The 17,331-nt window shown below is 34.5% G+C and overlaps 1 protein-coding gene across 1 annotated transcript in view; it reads left to right on the forward strand.

Moving 5' to 3' along the window:
• LOC121369903 overlaps window positions 1-16,594 on the forward strand; it is a 53,445-nt gene extending 36,851 nt beyond the window's left edge. Inside the window, exons 11-16 of the mRNA XM_041494983.1 lie at window positions 718-840; window positions 1,899-2,123; window positions 8,499-8,697; window positions 14,773-14,948; window positions 15,852-15,897; window positions 16,395-16,594. Of these exons, the coding sequence (XP_041350917.1) occupies window positions 718-840; window positions 1,899-2,123; window positions 8,499-8,697; window positions 14,773-14,948; window positions 15,852-15,897; window positions 16,395-16,455 (830 nt within the window). The 3' untranslated portion in view covers window positions 16,456-16,594. The remainder of the gene's footprint in view (window positions 1-717; window positions 841-1,898; window positions 2,124-8,498; window positions 8,698-14,772; window positions 14,949-15,851; window positions 15,898-16,394) is intronic.
• The last annotated feature ends 737 nt before the right edge of the window (window positions 16,595-17,331 follow it).

Below are 17,331 nucleotides of genomic sequence, written 5' to 3' on the forward strand. Positions count from 1 at the left end.
CCCGTTAGTGGGCCCATTGGGCTATTTCTCACTCCAGCCAGTGCACCACGACTGGTATATCAAAGGCCGTGGTATGGGGTATCCTGTCTTTGGAATGGTGCATAAAAGATCCCTTGCTGTTAATCAAAAAGAGTAGTCCACGAAGTGGCAACAGCGGGTTTCCTCGGTGTCTGTGTGGTCCTTAACCATATGTCCGACACCATATCATGGTACATAAAATGTGTTGAGTGCGTCGTTAAATAAAACATTTCCTTCCTTCTTGAGTATACTAAACATTCTGCCCTGTTGGCTTTCAAAATTGGTTTTGTCCAACTCAACCCAAACTACGAGTTGAAAATCCCTTATTTTCAGAGTATATTTTTCTCATCTTATTGGTAGTGATGTTTGACTGAATTTATTTTGTCGAACATTATCTTGACTCGTATAACCAACAAAGTACATATACGACGATAGTGAATCATCGCAGACAGTGAAGAGTTACCTCCCTTGCATGTGTCTTCGTGCTCTCACTTTTGTACTCAACTAGGATAGCTAAGCAAGTTTTTAAGGTTTTTTAAAATAAATTTATAGTGTACTGATGAAAGGAATGAAATAAAAGAAGTAAATCATGACCATATCTATAAGTTGGTCATGTCACATGCTTATTATTTATTGTCTCTACTTAAAGCAAGGTTGATACATCTTAATGTTTTCACATTTTATTTTATGTTTCAACAGATGAGCTCCAAAGACATTACAGTGAGTCGTCGGGATATTTGGTTGATGGCTATGCTAGAAAGTGTGGTGATGTGGGCATCAGTAGCAGAAATCTTCAAGATACCAATTTAGAATATGCACAAGGTGAGCTATCAGCTACCAATTCATTGTGTACATAATGTTTGACATCATTAATATAATCATGTATCGTCATAATAAGACGTGGGGTTTTTTTTGTTGGTCAAGTAAAGATCACATTGTATTGAATTAATTTGCATCAGACCACACCCTGATAGCTTTTGTGTAGATTATTAACCCTTTGACGTGGAGAACAACATTTATGTTGCTTACTGATTTACGGGGAAAGCGACATCTGTGTTGTTTTAGCAGTGCTGTGAATCAAACATATTTTTTGACCCTGCATTGCATGTGAGTGCATTTTTTCCAGTCATTAATTTAACAAGAAATATAATTCAATTAATAAGAAAGGTAACTTTCACTTACTGCGATAATTTGTTAACTTTATGACACTTGGTTAACGTTACTTGGCAATGACGTAAAAAAAATGACGGCGCCCATGAAATTTGCATGTGATTTGTTGGCTATTTTTATTTGCAAAGCAACTATTATAAATTGTACATAAATGCTTTTAAATTCTACATAATTAAATAATATATCTAGTTTTACTACTTTACATTTATTCTTTTTGTTATTTTTAAAATTAAAGTTGAATTTGATTGACTTTTTTTTATTGATTTTTTTTCAAATTAATTCCCCCACAGAAGGTGTGGCTTAAAAATATATCTCCCCTTAAAAGGGTTAATATAACAAAATGTTCACACCCACTCAGTATTCACTGTGTAAATTTAAATATTAATAGTTTTTCATCTGTAAATAATTTTACTGTAAACATTGTAATGGTCCTAGCTAAGAACAAATTTTAAGACTTTAGCACAGATGTCACCAATATCACTGTTGCCCATCTGATCCATTTCAGTTGGTTATCTCCTTTTATAGTTATCCAGTTGTCAGCTGATAAATAAATAAATAACATTCTTAGAAATTAAAAAATATAAAATTCTATTTCATTATTTAGTAATCGCAGACTAATCATCACAGTAATTTATAAGTAATATACTGTTTCTCTGCTATTAATATATTGTTTTAAACACGGTTACTAAAGTAAGGGTTTTGATTCAAAGCAGATTTTGATGCTCGGCGGAAGCCGTACCAAGACGACCCAGGAGAAATCAGCGACACGGCTACTGACATTCTGCTTCGTGGTGAAGTGGTCGACAAGAAGTTGTCCCGCTCGAAGAACTGGCGCCGACGTCGTTCGGTGGATTCTGACTCCGTCTCGTCTCTTAGTGATCCCAGTGATGAGATCACCTCGTCTCGCCAGAGGTCCAAGTCCGTCGATGCTAGAGGTATGCACATTGTGTTTATTTTCTTGTCTCATTTATTGGCTTGTATGCTAATAACAATGTCTGTTCTCTGCATGGGTGACTGTGGGTAATTTTTGGCAATACTTCCATCAGAGAACTGTTCAAAGCATGCTTGTCATGGGCACAACCTCTGACTTCGCCAGAGAGTTCTGTCCATGACAGGGATCTGTTCTCTGGCTCTTTGTGAAAACTTAAATGTCCTGCAAAACAAGATCTTTATTGGTTGTTGGATAAGAGAAGAAGAAGAAATGTTTTATTTAACGACGCACTCAACACATTTTATTTACGGTTATATGACGACAGACATATGGTTAAGGACCACACAGATATTGAGAGAGGAAACCCGCTGTTGCCACTTCATGGGCTACTCTTTTTGATTAGCAGCAAGGGAACATTTATATGCACCATCCCACAGACAGGGTAGTACATACCACGGCCTTTGATATACCAGTTGTGGTGCATTGGCTGGAACGAGAAATAGCCCAATAGGCCCACCGACGGGGATCGATCCCACACCGACCACGCATCTAGCTACGTCCCGCCCCTTGGATAAAAGATGAAGGTATTATTAACTGTTTTACTCCAAAAACATTTTAACAGAAATTTTGTTCTAACAAAGGTAGTTAAAACCAGTGTTTTGGTTTTTCGCTGATTATTAATGATCATATACAATATACAGGTTAACTTTGCACTGCCAAAAAACAATTAATGTTTTTTAATTGTTTTTATTTATGTATCCATGCAGTACAATTTCTTGCGAAATCTGTTCTTCTCTGGATGAAATCACTTTCAGGTATCATCTCTTTGTTACGGTTATTATTAGTTTGTATGATTCCTGCATTTTCATTTTAAATAAATGTCAATTTGTTCATTTGTTACATCCCCCACCATCAACCCAACAGTGTTCAGATTAACTGTGATAGTCTTGTAGAATTAACTATAGTTACATGAATTATCTGCATGCAAGGCATGTCTTAAAAAAAAAATCATCCTCAGTTTAATTTAGACCTACTAGCCCTACTATGACCACTGAAATTCTAAGTAGAAGAGTAGACTGTACCAGCAATAGAATATGTTTTGCAAGATCAGGGGTTTCCCTAGAGTGATAAGCCGACACGGCCCGTGCTCCCTTAGCCAGCCAAGTAAGCGCCTTCATGTCTGGTAAGCGCCTTAACTGCAGGACCGTGTTGGCTTAATTTGTAACATGTATACAAAACAATGGAACTGTGATCCGTAACGTCATTCACCACACATTATCACACTTCCATTTGGTATCTCTGCAATTCGTTAGTTGTTCACTTTGAGGTCCATTGATCGCACCGTTTGTGGGCTTGTGCTGGTCACGTGGTACAGGTGATCGGCTACTACTAATCCGCCAGATAACTGCTTGTTGTAATAATGTCTGTATGCTTGGGAATTACGCATCAAGACAAATCAAAAAAAATACCTATTAATTGAATAAACATCTTTGAAGGTGAAATTCATGAGTAAAACATGTCACCATTATTTTAATTTTGTAAAGTCTTTGAACCAAAGTAATAAAAACAAACCGACACTGCATGTCAATTTGAATACACATGCCAGTTCAGGGCCGAAAGACATGTCGGCTATCCCAAGGGCTGAGTTCAGCCAGACTGAGCGAAAACAAAACGTTCGCTACACTGGTTTGTGCGCTTCACGTTAAACCAAATGGACACGACGGACACCAATGAAATAGTTCGCGAACGTTAGGAAGAACGTTCGTTGGCTGAACTGAGGAAAGCTCTCGGCGTAATATACGTCACGCTTCAGAGTCAGCTGACACCCACATGTCAAGAGACATCGTTGCGGACATGAACAATACGATTACACGGAAGTAAATCTTGATGTAAATGTGTAGAAAAACAATAGTTATTTGCATCAATGAATACCTAACTGCAGTTTCGTTATTTCCTTTGTCTTTGTTAATTTTGTACCTATGGTCGAGAGCACGCACTGAGATCGCGATCGCAGGAAATGAACATGCAGTACCGGGGTATTTATACAAATTGCAGTTAAATGTACACTGAATTAGTTTACAATAATCATATTTGTTAGATAATGCTAGATATGTATTTGTTAAACTGTGAGGTGACAAGCATTTAACACGATGCTGAAATCAACAGCAACAACATGGCACAAATTATGAAATTGTTGGGGGTGGGGAATTGATGGGTTTTTTTTTTAAAAAGTTTTAACCCCCCCCCCCCCCCCAAAAAAAAAAACCCCACAAAAACAACCCCAACATGATTTGATGGATTGAAGGCAAACACTTAACTGTTTTCAACTCACTACCCCACTTCTTTTGGCTTGATTTTTGTGTTATAATGATGCTATATATGTAAGTGCCTTAAAACAATCCTGGGGAAAGGCCTGATCTAAGATATTCAGTTGCTTTATTGTTATGGTAAAATGGAAGTAAATGTGTAATGAAATTATTATTAATTTAAAGTAAGATTTCATAACCGGTTACTTGGACCATATCTAGTGGGGTGCAAGGGGCTGTTGCACCCCCACCAGAAAAATACAAATAAATTTAAAAGTGCCCTTTTTGTCTACATAGAGATGAAGTTCCGTTTCTGTGCCCTTAATTGTTTATACTGACGCCATACTTATTTTACACTACCTACATGTATAGCCCTGGAGCCAGTTTCACAAGATATTATAAATTTACATTTGTGACTGACAGTTATACCTGTTGTACGTTTGCACAGAAAATTATATCAATATATGCAAAATGGAGCATTATAAGGACACAAAATTAATTATGTAAACTTCAGACAATATTAGTTGTCCTGTTAATAGTAATATGAATTGTAGTTTAGACTTACATTTACGTGCAAAACTATGATTACGATGTTAGTTTATGTATGGTTTAGAGATACCATTATATTGGAAATACCACATGTAAATTTTGCGAACCACCATTAATTGGTACTGTATAATACTTTATTTTCGCGTGGAATTTATTTTCGCGTTTTTTGCGTGTGAATGAAATTCGTGAAAATATATTCCACGCGAAAATAAACTTTTTATAAAGACCGACAAAAAAATAAAATAAAATATGTAGTCTCGTTCAACTATACCACATTAGTTTCCAATGTACGAGGCTAGTAGTAACAAAGCGGTGCTCCCTCCTGTCACGGAACAAACCACAAAACACAAAAGCTGTTTAAAACTTTAAATCAAGAACACGATTGTAAGTACATACATGATAATAAAACAATACTAACACTAAAAAGCTTTATGCTGTTTTCCTTCGCATGTGCTAGCGATCAGTTCATCGGACAGAGTATACATGTGTTCAACGACGGAAGTAAACATGCATTATCACAGTATATTAAAAATGTGGAAGTGGAAAATCCGGACTGGGCTATGTTCAGATGTTTCACAATTTTATTTTTATTTTTGGCCTGGTATCCAATCACAAACCGTTTTGAACTAGTATTTTGACGGCAATAAATATTGTTTCAATCAAACTTAAGTTACTGAGTACTAGTAGCTTGTGCCTTCAAATTTCGTTTCGTTTGTTTTCGGTTTTTGTTTTTATAATAATTATAAGGACAATAAAGTATTAATTGGTTAAAGCAGGAAAACTATTGTTTTATGTGTATAGCACTCGTGTGTACATGTAGGATTAGTTCTACAGATTAGCGTAACAACCGGCAAAACTAAGTTCCGTTTTTAAAACAAAATTATTGAAATCTGTACGTTTTTTTATTGATGGGGGTTGGGAGATTCGCGAAAATAAATGTTCGCGAATTGACCCATTTTCATTAAATCGCGAAAATTTGATCTCGCGAAAATAAAGTATTCTACAGTATCTGCCAAAAAAAAAAGAAGACGAAGAAAGGCCAATTTTGCTAGTAACGCACACTTCTGTCAGTATAGTCGTTGTTAACGGTAGACTAAACTCCAACAAGAGCCTTATGTGTTGGAAAGATGCATACCCGGACCACCAACACATACTGACACTTTAACAAATGAAAAACGCGTAATTGTAGAAATAATAAAAAAACTTTATTATTCCTGCTAACTGGGGGCAGCCATTTTGTTTAGTTTTTGTGACGACCGGTGGTATAGCTTGGGGCGAACTGACATCAGCTCAGGTCCAACTTCTCTGTTATGCACAGTATAAACAAATGCTCTAATTTACGACAAGGCACTTCGCTTTCATCAACCTGACTTGTAAAACAACATAAATGACTTGATAGTATAATAAACTATTCAACTAAATATATTTCAATTTGCATCAATATAATGAAATGGAGTTATAGTATTTTTTTCTTTTAAAAAATCCAAAGAAAAAAATGCATATTATTAGGCCTATTGGTAGGATACGTTCGAGCAAAAACGACCACTCACGATACCCAAGTGATATTTTTCTTTTCTCTGGGACTACGTAATTGGTCAGTTTTGTGATTTTAGATGGGGAAAGTCTACTTAATCAAGGTTTTTACAGAATTACTTACAGTAATAAAGCTGGTAAAGTCCATTACGATTTGAGGTTATCACACAATACCCTGTGATCTTAATAAAAGAGGTACGTCACTTTAGTGTGTCTAGACACAGTGTCTAGGGACCGTCTAAATATACACCTGCCAATCAAGAACCACAGGTGCAGGCCACGGAAAGAAAAGACCAATTAAGCAAGAAAACACTCTGACTATTATTTCAGTATGTGGGTTAATTTATATACAAAATATAATACAATTATTTCAACACTTTGACAATGGTGGTTTATTTTGTATTGAAAAATAAACCACATTATTATACACGTTGCTGTGTTACTGGGATAGATATTATTACAGAACATTGCGATGCATCCGCAAAAATCAGGTATGTTTTGTTTCTTCAGTTCGAAGACTAATTCCTGATGTGACACGTTAGGTATTACGTAACCACCAGCTCGCCAGAGGGCGTATTCACTGGGATGGTACAAAATGGCTGCGCCCGTTATATATAATAGCCGTCACATTTAAACGTTTTATTAATTAACTATACAGTTATACTTGTTGATATTAAGCAATAATGTGCATTATGTATCGTTGAATATGCACACCAGTCCAAAAGCCTTGCTTTAGCATTCCTTTAAGTTACAGTGTCTGCAAAGGCAGTGTTTCCTGTTACTTTACATCAAACATTCCGCAACTGAGTAAGCTACCCCGTATAATAGAAACAATGTTTTCTGGGTTTTAGAAAATCAAGACATCACTTTAAGCACACTCTAATCTGGAAAATAATGCATGCATAATAGGTCGAGTGTGAATGATGCCAAATTTATATGCATACATTCCCCCCACCCCCCCCACCCCCCCCACCCCACTGGTTTACCGTTATCTAATTACTGTATTTTTAGACAAGCAAGGGTTTCTGCTGCTTGGTCTAGTTCCCATAGTGTAGCTCCCTTAGCATAGAATGAGTTTAACACAAATGTAACATACTTATGTTCAGCATGAATATGAAATAAATGTCTGGATCATTGCATCCATTGTCTATTAAGTACATCTTCTGTTGCATCATACAGAAGTTAAGCATTGTTATATTTAATTTTATCACACTTGTTTTGACATAACACATGCCTGAAAATATTCTTGCAGGTACATTCCATTAAAGGGACATTCCTGAGTTTGCTGCATTGTAAGATGTTCCCGACTAATAAAATATTTCTACTATTACACTTACATATTAAATATATTTTCTTGTGTAGAATATCAGTGTCTGTATATTTAATGTGTTTCTGGTCGTCTTAATATTTGTAAAAAGCCCAAACTGGATTTTGTCTTCAAATAATATTGTACGTATGAAAAAAAATATTTTTGGAAATAAAATGAAATTTAACCTAGTACAAATATTGGAACGATCAGAAACATGTTTAATATACAGCCACTAATATATTATGCAGAAAAATATATTTGATATGTAATTGTAATCGTTAAAAAGTCTCTGTTAGTCAATAACATCTTAAAAATTGCAGCAAACTCAGGAATGTCCCTTTAAACTATTGTCATTGTGATTACATGTATATTTGATGATATCACATTTATTTTATCATAAGATATGCCTGAAAGTATTCTTTTGGATACATTCCCTTATAAACTGTTGTTATTGTGATTATATTTGATACCACAAATAAAACCAATATTCTTTTGGATGTACATTCCATTAAACTGTTGTCACTGTGATTTTTGATACTATTGTCATGGTGATTGTTTCTTATTCAGAAAGTACTAAAATACATGTATTATCAAGACCATCAGATTCCAGGTAAAATGGAAATGATCGACATACCATGTTACAAGATGGATATTTTAAACATGTTTAATCTATTATCTTCAGAAGGCTGGAGAAACAAGAGACAATCGACAGAAAATTCTGGCCTGTCTTTGCCATCCACCCAGCATCAACTGTCGGCCAGTACAGAGAGACTTGCTTCTACAAGTGGATCACATGGAAGTGCTGGCTTTAGAACTGTGACCGCCAACCAGCTGATAACTCAGCACAACAAACACTCCCTGAGTAACACATCTCTCAACAGGTAATTGTGTGTTGGCAGATATTAAGTACAATAAACACTCCCTGAGTAACACATCTCTCAACAGGTAATTGTGTATAATCAGATATTAAGTACAATAAACACTCCCTGAGTAAGACATCTCTCAACAGGTAATTGTGTATAATCAGATATTAAGTACAATAAACACTCCCTGAGTAACACATCTCTCAACAGGTAATTATGTATAATCAGATATTAAGTACAATAAACACTTCCTCAGTAACACATCTTTCAACAGGTAATTGTGTGTAGGCCAATATTAAGTACAATAAACACTCCCTGAGTAACACATCTCTCAACAGGTAATTATGCATAATCAGATATTAAGTACAATAAACACTCCCTGAGTAACACATCTCTCAACAGGTAATTGTGTGTTGGCAGATATTAAGTACAATAAACACTTCCCGAGTTATACATCTCTCAACAGGTAATTGTGTTTTGGCAGATATTAAATACAATAAACACTCCCTGAGTTATACATCTCTCAACAGGTAATTGTATGTTGGCAGATATTAAGTACAATAAACACTCCCTGAGTTATACATCTCTCAACAGGTAATTATGTATAATCAGATATTAAGTACAATAAATACTCCCTGAATTATACATCACTCAACAGGTAACTATGTATAATCAGATATTAAATACAATAAACACTTCCTCAGTAACACATCTCTCAACAGGTAATTGTGTGTTGGAAGATGTTAAGTACAATAAACACTTCCTGAGTAACACATCTCTCAACAGGTAATTATGTATAATCAGATATTAAGTACAATAAACACTTCCTGAGTTATACATCTCTCAACAGGTAGTTGTGTGTTGGAAGATGTTAAGTACAATAAACACTCCCTGAATAACACATCTCTCAACAGGTAATTGTGTATAATCAGATAGTAAGTACAATAAATGTTCCCTGAGTAATACATCTCTCAACAGGTAATTATGTATAATCAGGTCAGGTCATGTCATGTCACGGTAGTCAGTACTTTCCAGTTCAACCCAAACTATAAAATTCAGTTGGAGAGTGAATTAGTTAATTGTATCTTTATATAAAATATAATGAAAAAGAATTAATTAATGATAAGTTAGCATATAAATAATACCTGGTTACATATTTTCCCCTTTGCTGAAAATGTCTCCTGACATTCCATCAATCAATATCTATAAAAATATAAATGGGAGTTACATACTGGCATACATTTAACAACTATTTTATAAACAACATGAGTAGCAATTTCCTATCCGTCATTGAAACCACTCCATAACAAAACAATCGATCAGTGTTTCTACAATAAACAAATATATTATTATATACATAAATCAGTCAACGTTATTCTCTGTAGAGAATTATATAATCAATCTGTGGTTTGCTAGCATACGATTCTGTGAAAACCATAAACCATCTAGTAATCATGAGTATATCCAAAGTGAAAATCTGTTTTGCTACAGAAAACTACGATACACTTGTCAACTGATGAAACAAAACCAAATCGCTAGATTATATGGACACAACTTCAACAATTTCACCTTAAGTCAAAAACAAAATCATTAGAACACATATGTACACAACTTCAACAACGTCATCTTAAGTCATACAAAAACCTCTTCGCTGGAAACAACCTGTGCACAAATCCACTGGCCATATCGGTCAGGTGGTTTCCGAGTTCGTTGAGGTCGTCCAACCGGTAGTTCGACCAGTTCGGCAGTCTTATCATAAAGTAAAAGTTTGGCCTTGATCATCATGAGGAACCTGATGACTGTTGATCTCTGGTTGGCCACCGTCAGAGATCACTGCCCGTTTGGGTTCAAACTGACTTCACTGAAATTACTACCTCCACGACCTCTACTCATTTGACCAAAATTTCCTCTGCCACGCTGATATCTATAGCCTCTTCCAGCATCCGGACCAAAATTTCCTCTACCTCGACCTCTATTTCCTGCAAAATCTGAAATTTTTTCTCTACTTTCATGCTATCCAACTTTCTTAAAATAAGATTGAACTTATCTTCTATTTTCCTGTCCAACCTTCTTTCCAAACTATCCATCTTGCTATTAAGCTTCGTTTTTAAGACAGACACATCTACATTAATAGATGGCATCGCCTGTTGATGAGCCTTCTTGTTTGATGAGGAAATGTTATTTACACTGATGCTAAGTTCCTTTTCTACCTTTCTAATTTCCCTTAATAGTGCATCATATTCCCAGATGGTATCATACGTATGTCTGGTTTGTGATTTCAGTTTTTCACAACTCAATGAAGTCCAAAACTTGTGTTGAAGCAGATCGTTCTTGGATTCCTTTTCTAAGTAGCCACCATTTATTGCAGACTGCAACATTGACTCTAGTCTACAACCAAATGCTGTCACTGACTCTCCTACATTTTGAGATGAATTAAAAAACTCCTGCATTATCATTCCATTAGTGTCCACATTTCCAAAGAGAATGTCCAACTTGTCTAAAATATCTCCAACTGATGCACGTTCACCAAGAGGAATAAGCATGGATCTAGCAGTACCACGCAGTGACCGACGAACTGCTTGCAAAATAACATGACGTGGCATTTCAGGATCTGCCAACAGACACTGAACGTCAAACCGCCATTCCATAAAACATGAGTCCCCCTTTTGAGGTGGATCATCTCCTGAAAACTGAGTAATTTTTGGAATATAGGATGATGAATGAACATGGTGATCCATCTGACTATCCCTAAAAGATGTCTTTTGAAAGGCTTTCTGCTCAAATCCTTCCATACGGGGCATATCCAGGACAAATTCCTTCTTTGGAGTAGATGTAATTGTGCCTTTATACTCAATATTATATTTTCCACTGGCATTTAATGCATCTACCATGTCTGCCTCGGACATACGCCGTGCCATTCTAGATATGTACAACTGAATCAACAACAATCACTAAAGACATACTACCAACATTTTTTTTTTTTTTTTTTTTAATCCACCAATCTCAATCCGACAATCACCAAAATATACCTTTAACTTGGAAAGTATATATTCCGAAATATTCAATGCCTAAATCATCTGTAAAAATCTACAATACTTGAATCTCAACTAAAATAATAGTTTTAAGTTTTGGAAGAAAAGAAAACCTGTCGGTCTCCAACAACCTAATTGTACACAGTATATACTACACACATGTCTGTTGGTTAATTAATATCAATCTTCAGATGTTATGTTGAATCTCATACACAAGCTGAAATCAAAGTTAATTAGTCACAAGTATAGGCTATGAACAGTAAGAACAGAAATTAATTAGATTTCAATCTTGACTGCAATAAAAATAAATTATGTAAATATCATTCAATATCGAAGTAAATTCTTCATCTCAATAAGTAGGGCTATATCTGAAGAACAAAACATTAAATACCTTAGGCTTACATTTCAGAAAAAAAATATAACATAATCACAACACTCTATTTAATGTATTTGTATCCAAACCACTAATGAAATTCAATATCAGCTGATCTGTAACTCATCAACTGAAAACAAACTGTCATTTTAATCTGTCCAATGAGTATCTGTCTATATAGTATAGTGCACTAGGTGTCCTTGTTAATTATAGAGTAGGAATAGATGTTTAAGGAAGAAAGAAAGAAGAAAAAAAATATATTTAAAATTTCCAAGAAAAAAAAATTAATTAAAAAAAACTAACAATTTTATTTTCAAATTATGCACTATTATTATTTAAAAAAAAAAAAAAAAAAACCCAACAAAAAATGAACTATTTAACAATTACCAGTCAACGACCAGTCTATTGCTTAAATAGTTACGATTTGTTATTTAACAATCTGAATCAAATACTATACAATAATTCTATTTCATAGCAAACACAAATTTGAAATTAAGGTAGAAAATTTGATATCACTTTCAGATAAAAATACGAATTACAAAATTAACACTGTCTATAGGCCAAACCATATATCGTCACTAAATAACTGTCAGCGAGAACAGAAACAAGTTACCAACAAATGAGAAAAAACCCATATATATCAACACCGAAACAGGAAGTAATCGATCAGATGACCTTCACCTTTAACAATTACAACTTTTGACTATTTCCGGAAATTCCGATGACTTCCGATCTTTAAGAACTTTCCGACTACTTCCGACCTTTCTCGATTGAAAGTAATTTAATTATAAATACAATGCAAATATTACTTTTTAAAACACTGACTAATTATGACACACTGAATAGCAATATGAACGTACACAAAATACAACAAATTAATCTAATTACATACATACACATTTACACTATTTGGAAAGTCTTGCAACACATGGAAAATTCACTGCAACTCGTGGAAAACTGTCAAGTGTCAAAGTTCTGCACGTGTCTAATCCGACTAATGTCAAACACTCACGCGTATCGCGAAATAAGTGGCTTGTTTGGAACTCGCGAACCAGTGACCACAACACAATCACTGTACTGTAATAAGATATGTACCGGTATAGTTGTTTTTTTTGTTTTTGTTTTTTTAGGCCTACACACACAAAACAAATAATTTTTTTTTTTAATTCTCAACTTGGCGCTATTCGCAACGCACGATTGAGAAAACAATTAAACACACATCTTCAACGCACTGTTGAGAACACACAAGAAACACGGATCTTCACACCCGGGACATTCTGCTGCTGGTCTTATCAAGAAACATCTGGGGGCGGTGGATAACACCCACGAAGCAGGTCGCGTTGCGTCGCTCTCGGCGTCATCCCTGATGATGTGCTGGTTTGATAGATGTAGATATCACGTTGGGCTCCAAATGTAACCTCTGGGGTGGTTTACAGAATGACCAAACTCAGTGGGTCGACTTATATTCAGTTTTATTCGTAACCATCATATCAAACCTAAAATAAAATACATAACATTTATAAGTATGGGTTTCAGTGTAACGTTATAGGCTTGATATATATTATATATATATATATATATATATATATATATATATATATATATATATATATACATAAAAATCATTAACATATTCTAAAACATATGTGAGTACAAATATATAATAAACTCACCAGCAACATCACATAGCACTCAATAAGAAAATGTCTGACCCTTTTCAGATTCCAGATACGAGTGACCAAGGAGGATTTAGTAAGTGATAAAAAAGTAAGAAAAGGATGCATGACCCTGGTTATTCAGGTGTCACTGTCAAGTCAGGTCATGTCATGTCACGGTAGTCAGTACTTTCCAGTTCAACCCACACTATAAAATTCAGTTGGAGAGTGAATTAGTTAATTGTATCTTTATATAAAATATAATGAAAAAGAATTAATTAATGATAAGTTAGCATATAAATAACACCTGGTTACATTAAGTACAATAAACACTTCCTCAGTAACACATCTCTCAACAGGTAATTGTGTGTTGGCAGATATTAAGTACAATAAATGTTCCCCGAGTAACACATCTCTCAACAGGTAATAATTAAATTTCCATTACTATCATTACAACTTTGTAATCCCATTGGTCCAGTGGCAGTTTGTTCATTTCTTGATGAACATAAAAATAACATTAACATTGTCCTGGAACGTCATATCTGATGATGTCACTTTATATTCATTTTGGTACTTTGTCTTATTGTTATTAAGCCTTATTGTTTAAGGACCAAATATTATTCAAAATAAAATATGAACTTTTAGTGTTATTATTAGTATGTTTCAAATGTAATTATAAGGATTGTCTGTTAATTCTTTTACGTTTATCGGGGTATGTATTTTAAAAAATCATCTGCAATTCGCACAGTAAAGAGTAATGCAAATATTTAGTACAATAAATGCTCCCAAGAGCACACCTGCAGTAACCCAACACAATAGGTAACTTGGTGTAGGCAGATATTTAATACAATAAACACTCTGATTAACCCACAGCAATTATAGCATTACTATTCAGAAAATTATTTTATCCATCTGATACTGGACGTTCATTAAAAAATGCACAGATGCCAGTTTATACATGTCAATACAGACAGTTCATTTCATCGAATGTGTGTTAAATTTAGTAATCTACTTATTACTTTAAATTCTACAGTTCACTGACTTTCGGATTGAAGCCGTTTGCTCCACGCACACCTGCTGACATAAAGACTGGTGATGTGGTCAAGTTTTCTAGACAGGGAGGCAAGCTGAGTCAGGGAACAGTGAAATATGTCGGTCATCTGCCAGGGAGAAGTGATGCTTACCTCGGGGTGGAGCTCCACAAAGAAGGTAAGAAAGACAAAAAAAGTTTTTAGAAACGCCATTTAAATGTTTTAAATTTTTGACTTGTAATTTATGTACAGTACTGATATAAACTGATAGTGCCTGAACTTTTTTTGGATATAGGCACATTAATAAAGTTTCGACCAACCTCGGTGGTGTTGTGGTTAAGCCATCGGACATAAGGCTGGTAGGTACAGGATTCGCAGCACGGTACCGGCTCCCACCCAGAGCGAGTTTTAACGACTCAATGGGTAGGTGTAAGACCAGTACACACTCTTCTCTCTCGGTAACCACTAACAGCTAACAATTAACTAACCCACTGGCCTGACAGACAGACTAGATAGCTGGGTGTGTTCCCAGGACGGCGTGCTTGAACCGTAATTGGATATAAGCACAAAAATAAGTTGAAATAAATAATAAATAAAGTTTCCAAATCCTAAGCTGATATGAAAGACTTTGATTATAATAAAGGCTTTAATAACATAAGCATATTGAAGTTTTGTTTAAACAAATTTACTTCTGGTTTTTTTTTGGTTGTATACAATGTATAAACATGTCTTTGTTTTTAATATATACTCAACAACAAAAGTTTAGCAACTATCTTTTATGACGTCTAAATTTGCCATGGTTGAATAAACTTAAAACAAAACCAGGTCCTCCTGTTGTGTTATGGCAAAGGTTGATGAGTTTATGTTGTTTGTAAATGGTAAACATTTCAGATGTGAATACTAATTAATAAAAATAGGTTAATTTATAAATGTTATGCCATTTTTTTAACATTAGCTAAACTTACGTTGTTGAGTATATGTAATAACATGTTACAATTGATGTATATTTTAGGAACTGTCTTTTCTCGTTATCTTGATTTGTTTGAATATCAAAGCTAACCCATTTTTTTTTCTTTTTCAGAAGGCAAGCATGATGGAATGTTTGACGGGATTCGTTACTTTAAATGGTAAAATATATTTCTCCTTATTGTGCATTTTTTTGTGTTTTTCAGGGATATTTCTCTTCAATAATTTCTTTTTGAGCTTTGATCAAGAAATTATAAACTATTACAAATAAGAATCTAGTATTAAAATGTAAAACAAATTTGTTTACAAAAAGATCTTTGATCTTGATTGTGACATTTACCTAGAAATAACTTACTTTTAAGCTTAAATTAAACTAGTGAAATTAAATTTGTCTGTATTGTAATATAAAATTGTGACATACATTTCAATAATCACAGAAAATTGTTGCTTACCATATCCATACTTATATTCCATATTTAAGCCTGTATTAAACTGTGCTAGATTTAATAAGATTTGGTTACTATGTCCACCAACCAGTACAGAATTGAATGAATTTTGGTTTTTTAAAATGCGTCATTAATTTTGTGCAACACGAAAAAGCAAACATCAAATATAGTTAGCCTGTAGGTGATAGTATTTTCATGTTGGTATTTTTCAGCAAACCAAACAAAGGCGTATTTGTAGCCTTCAACAAAGTGGTGATGGCGTGGGGACTTTGATTGACGACTGGTGCAAGAAAAAAACAAGACGTTTTAAATATACTCTTCAAAAAAAGTAGGGGAACTCTAATAAGAATTTACAATTGCCAAAATTGTAAGGTATATTAGCTGTGGGGAATGATTATATGATAATAGTGAATTAATTGGGCAAACATTACAACCGGTAGTTCAGTATTACAGTAGGTTTTATGACCACCAAAGATCTTGAAGGACAATTGGGGTCAGAAGTGAAATTTGAAAGTTGACGGGTTTTTTTATCAGTAAATCGCAAATTCAAACAATAAAAATGACGAAAAACAAAACAATAACAACTGTATGATCAACAGAATGAAAAAGATTGACAGAAATAATGTTCCACAGTAATTAATTGACCTTTCCAGGAAATTGTCAAAATCGAGAATGACACACCATGTACGTGTACGGGGCAACTGCGTGATGCATGTACAAACTATGGAATGTGTTTTGGTGTATTGATAAACAGACCTGAACGTTCTTTACTAGGATGTCTGTGGTCAAAACGTATGTTCGGTCTAATAGTTGATATTAACATTAATATTTCAGGTTCCCCTACTTTTTTTAAAGAGTATAGAATAATAAATTCAGTTAAAGGCAGATACAGGATTTTTATTTTCAAAGAGGGTGCACAATTTCGAAAACCTAAGAACTAAGATGATTGCTGCATGTATTAAAAAATATCTTGCAAGAGAGTCTTGCACCTCGCCAACTCGTATATTGAGTTGGTTATGAAGGATCAATGTCTGTAGTCATCAGCTGTTTGATTGGATGTGTGTGCACCTGTTCATAGCCTGATTAAGGTTAGGTTAAAAAATTCTCTTCATAGCTGGGTAGAGTAAATGCTTCTTTAATTCATTAGAC

The sequence above is a fragment of the Gigantopelta aegis genome, chromosome 4, assembly GCF_016097555.1.
Source record: "Gigantopelta aegis isolate Gae_Host chromosome 4, Gae_host_genome, whole genome shotgun sequence".
NCBI lineage: Eukaryota > Metazoa > Mollusca > Gastropoda > Neomphalida > Peltospiridae > Gigantopelta > Gigantopelta aegis.